General features: G+C 34.9%; 1 protein-coding gene across 2 annotated transcripts; it reads right to left on the bottom strand.

Moving 5' to 3' along the window:
• Positions 1-1,430: 1,430 nt before the first annotated feature.
• LOC113717804 (protein-S-isoprenylcysteine O-methyltransferase B) lies at positions 1,431-3,907 on the bottom strand. 2 transcript variants are annotated; one of them, XM_027242618.2, is made up of 2 exons: positions 3,654-3,907; positions 1,431-2,363 (listed from the first exon to the last, which is right to left on the bottom strand). In XM_027242618.2, the coding sequence occupies exon 2, from the start codon at positions 2,256-2,258 to the stop codon at positions 1,665-1,667; it is 594 nt and encodes a 197-aa protein (XP_027098419.1). In that variant the 5' UTR covers positions 2,259-2,363; positions 3,654-3,907; the 3' UTR covers positions 1,431-1,664. The 2 variants fall into 2 exon arrangements, with proteins under 2 accessions (XP_027098419.1, XP_027098418.1); XM_027242617.2 differs by having other exon boundaries at positions 1,431-2,454.
• Positions 3,908-5,222: the final 1,315 nt, after the last annotated feature.

Here is a 5,222-nt window from a genome sequence, read left to right on the forward strand (position 1 = left end):
GATGATGATGGTTTGCTACATGGTTTTGCATGTCAATGGATTGCACTGGGCTTGACTCCTCGATGGCTGAGCTATTCCTACAAAAGTAGCAGATGCTGCAGTTTAGGGATTCACCCTTCCTTGTACTTTGTCAAGGAATTGCATCTTGCTCTTGTTAAAACTTAAACTTGGCTGCTCTGGTTGCCATCTTTACTCTTTCCTCTGAATCAAAATCCGTCCTCTCCTTCCTATAACAGCAATCATACACTCATCTAGAATATTCAAACACAACATGACAAAATGTAAAACTTACCCATCATATAATCAAGTAATGAACCGTTGCTGATTTGTGAAGCACACCATTGCTCCATTATTGGAGAGTTGTGAAGCATAACAACTGCTGCATTAGCAAAGTTACAGTAAAGAACAAACGCACATTAGTATTTCCCAGGCTATACAGAAAGCTAATCGTGTTGATCCAGTTTAGTAGTTTACGTCTTAGATAACGAATAAAGGCTAAGTTTAAGGACAGCAAACGAGGATGTGCACAACCAGACAATTATCACTAGAGAAATAAGTTGCATCTGCAGCCTGATACCTTATGTGCCAGAAACTTTTTAAGTATCACTTGCAACAACAAAATCCAATCTACATGCTGGCATCAATTATTTAGCTTTGGAGCATAACTTTCCTACAAGACTGAATATTGTCCATAGAAGGCTGTAATTTTGCCACCCAAATTAAGATCAGACAAATTCCATGTCCGCACTAGAATCACTAGTAAGTAACAAGCATAATGTGTGCTCTTTGGAAATCACAAGTAGCAAAATAAATACTAAGAAAACCAGCATAGACCATCAAACCTGAAGATAAAGTTCATTCATTAACATTACAACTGCCACTAGGACAAGATTTTTTTAATGATTATGGCAAATTACCGTGCAATCCACCTAAAGAAACCAGAGTTTGAGATCAATCCAACAAAACATGTAAATAATCCTAGCAAAGCAAAGAAAATATATACCTTGCCAGCATTCTACACAAGACTAAAAATTGCTTTTTGCTTCTGATCTTTGAATCTCTTCACAATATAGTGAATATTCTCTCAACTCAGACTTCAATTCGTGATCCTTAAAATTTGCTATTTGCTTCACACAGCAGCAAATCAACTGGGGCCCCCCCCCGGGGGGGGGGGGTTGGGGAGGACAGACAGACCCCAGTGGTTTGGTTAAGATTTCCCTCTGCTCTCTAGTTAGTTCTTCCTAATATGGAGTCCCCAACCATCAACTTTGGGATGAAAAACCAAAAGGCCTATCTAAGAGATGTACCACTAGAAACTTGATGATACCTTTTAAGCGTGACCTTCAGCAATATTACCTGCTCATTACATGTTTCAATCCAATCCAGGCAACTAGCAAACAAGTTTGAGATTAAAATAGCAAACATTCAGATGAAGCAATAGAATGCAGCCTAAATATTTTCCATTTGGAAATGGTTTTCCGAAACAGCCAATCTATTGTACATAGAAGCAGAACAAAATCAAGTTACAAGATAGCCAAGAGGAGCTAGTGAAAAACCTTCCAAGTTTTAAGTACATATGCCCCCAGTGTCAGGATCTCAAGCCTGTCTATTAACACTACAACAAAAAACAGTAAAAAAAAAAACCATTGAAACATTGTAATGCATCACTTTACAAATGGAATCCCAGAGGGGACTCGCCTAGCATAATCCTCATACTCGGACCCAAAAAACTGCCGCAAGTAAAACTCCTCATACGGTATCCGCAGTGCAAAAAAGCGCCAAACCACAATGGCAAATGCGACTGTTGATAGAGGATTACAAAGCATAAATTGAGTGCCAACAGCCCAGATGAAGAATCCACTATAACCAGGGTGGCGGACAAATTGATAAACTCCATGCGTCACCAATTTGTGATTCTCCTGGTGATAAATCTTAATAAGATGAGTGAAGGATTGACCAGCAGTTAAAATGGCCAACTTCCTTATGATTTCACCAATAACAACCATTGCAAGGCCAAGATTACTTATCCACCAATGTTCCTTTAGCCCCGGGAAGAAATAAACCTCCATAAGGTACTCTATCAGTGAGCAAACCATTGCAAGGATATAGCTTTTACTGATTAAAAGTGACTTAACTGTTATGCTTGATTTTCCATGAATGGCCATTGCAAGTACATATTCTGAACCGTGAAAGAATACGATCGCACAAAACATTTGCAATAATTGTCTGCAAGCTGTGTAATTGAAGATTTCTGCCATTTCATGCAATTCCAATGAAAGCGAATAATTCTCTGCTTAAAAAACTATGAAATCTCAAGTTCTACGATCTTAAGCTGCCAAATTAAAGTTTCATTTGTTCCAGACCTGAAAGACTCAAGGAAGAGGTATGACACATTAGAGCTATCAATTGCTGCTGCAGCATGTCAATGACAAAAACATGCTTCATGAGGGACATCTGACAAAGGAAAACCAACAAAAGTTTCAAGACAACAAGCAATTTAGGGCATAATTCAGACGTGGAAAAATTAAGGATTTCTAGAATTATGTCATTTCAACTTCAAACCCACGAAGATGATCAAAAACCCTCTAGCTATCTGAGTTGGATCGAATCTAATTATCATAAGGCTGTATTTAGTTCAATGGAATTGGAATTGAATTAGAATAAGCCAAACCCAGTGGTTAAATTCTATGGATTCCTTCTTTGACAATTTAACTGAGGATTAGCATAAAAAACACCACCTTTGGTCTCGCCCCACATGCAAGAGGCCAACTTTCAGTAGCTTATAGTACCACACAAGATCTTACTCCAGGAGATATGTACAATAGACTTGCAAATAAAAGAAGAAAAAAATAATCTATTTGAATCGAGAAGTATATCAATTGATTGCTGAGGTGAAAAGAAGAAGCAATCAGCATGTTGATGAACAGAAGTTCTATCTTCTATGGGAAAATAGTCAAGGCTCTATCTCATTCAATATGATAAACTTCCTAGAGACTTTCTTCTTTCTACCACATTAATTGATTTTGAAGCGGGTGCACACACACAAAGCTATACAACAATGTTAAATGACACTGCAGAAAGTCATGACCTTGGCCATTGTGAGAGCAAACAGATAGTGACTTGTCTCGACGAGTTTTAATCGACTCAATCTATTATTCTTTTTTAACAATGAAACAGGATTGGGTCACAAAGATGTGGTATTACAAAATGTAAAGAATTAGTAGTAAATTTGTTCAGACAGCAATATTAGCGAATGAGGTCATTGCCCACTCTCAACCGCACCACTTCTCCTGTATTAAGACTACCAATTTTAACAGTAATTTCTTAAACTGTTTATGAATCTATGAGGAGTTTAAGTATTTTAGCATCTGCAAAAGAGCCCAATCTCACTCTCCAATGGTTTATGGCCTGCAATTACTCTGCATGCTAACAAAAACAAACTAATGAAATTAAAAATGGTTTATGGATGATCTTGTACAAAGCGATTCTAAGTTCAAATAATGACATATGTAGTCAAAGTAATCCCAATTTAAGAAAAAATTACACAAATTCACATGAAAACCCAAGCAATGATAAAAAACAGAACACTTGAAGTAAAGAAAAATGTCGAAGCACTTCGAAAATTGAATTGCTGAGATCAGAAGAGTACTCACCCCTTCGTTGTGTGTGGAAAGATTGTGAGGGAAATTTGTAGTAGATTTCTAGGAAAAGATTACGGGGCAAGAAGCAGCGGACGGGGAATTTAAGAGGAAGATGAAGCGGAGGAAAACGTTTGCTGGAGGAGGAATAGGTTCAGGTGCTTTTTTGATGAGATGAGCGGTGGTGAAGGCAAGGGAAACGAGCAGTGGGAATAAGAAAGAGGAGAGCGTACGCAATAGCCTATGTCGAAGTTACCAACTGCCACCAAAATTGCAGAAAATTATCCTATAACCTGTCCATGTTTACTGTTGATTGGGGCTTAATTCTGTCCATGTCTACTGTTGATTGGGGCTAATCCCACTTTGCACCAAGGTTTGCAAAATTCAGATTTTATGTAGGATCAATTTTAGTTTCACAAGATCGGATCGTAAGATTGAAAGATGCCATCATAAACTCCTAAATTTACTAAATTAATGAATTTGAAATTCATATATCATTTTGTACAATCTAAAGATATCAAATAAGTAAGTTACTTATAAACATATAACATTTTTTAACTACTATCTATATGTATTACAGAGACGGTTTTTACCAGAGACCCTCCCAATGGATTCCAAACTTCCCATTCTTTTTTCTAGATTTTTGTATTTATTTTAATACATAAAATCTAATTAAAAACTTTAAAATAGTGGGTTATAACTAATCCTATCACTAGTCAATTTTAAAATTTAAAACTTTCACACTATCTCCTTCATAAACCGTTTATAGTTTGTTATTTATACTTTAAGTCCTTTTTACTCCTTAATTAAAAAAAATACATTTGTCAAGCCAAAATTCTCAAGAATAATTGATTAGTCTCATTTTAAAATTATTTACCCTATTACATCTTTATCACTTTAGCCCCTTTTATTCCTTCATTAAAGAGGATTAAGCCAAATCCTTGAGACAATGTGATTAGACCTATTTTTAAGTTATTCACCCAATTATTTCTTTATCGCTTTCCTTCTAGGTACAATAATCATTTGTCAAAATATTCTAATGATATGCTCAATTACTCTTATTTTTAAATAATTTAAGTTACAATTACTAAATCAATTTTCTTGTGGTCTTAAAGTTATCCTTTTTTTTGTTGTATTCAGCAAGTTTAGGGCACTTTAATAGGTCTGCTTTTTATAATTTTTATATTTTTTATGTTGGATTTTATTCAATAGGTCTTTTTTTTTAAGTTTTAAAATTTGAATGTTAAAATTATACTCTAACATTAAATGTAAATAACAATTATGACATTTGATTTGCACTTAAAATAAACTCAATAGTAATATTGTGCAAGCATTTAGATGACTTTTCATTTAGCACATGTACACCAAAAAGTGCATGTAAAGAAAAATTTATGTATGAATTTTAAATTAATAAAGGTGTATTTAGAATGTTGCTTTTGGTGGTATTTTAGCAAAATTTTGATAAAAAGGTTGTATTTCACCAAATTTACATCCGAAAATTTATTTTTTCTCGATGATTGCAATTCTAGCTTTTTATTTGATTAAAAACACTTAAAAAATAAGGCAGCAACTTGGAAAAATAAT

The sequence above is a fragment of the Coffea arabica genome, chromosome 11e (genome assembly GCF_036785885.1).
Source record: "Coffea arabica cultivar ET-39 chromosome 11e, Coffea Arabica ET-39 HiFi, whole genome shotgun sequence".
In the NCBI taxonomy this organism is placed as follows: domain Eukaryota; kingdom Viridiplantae; phylum Streptophyta; class Magnoliopsida; order Gentianales; family Rubiaceae; genus Coffea; species Coffea arabica.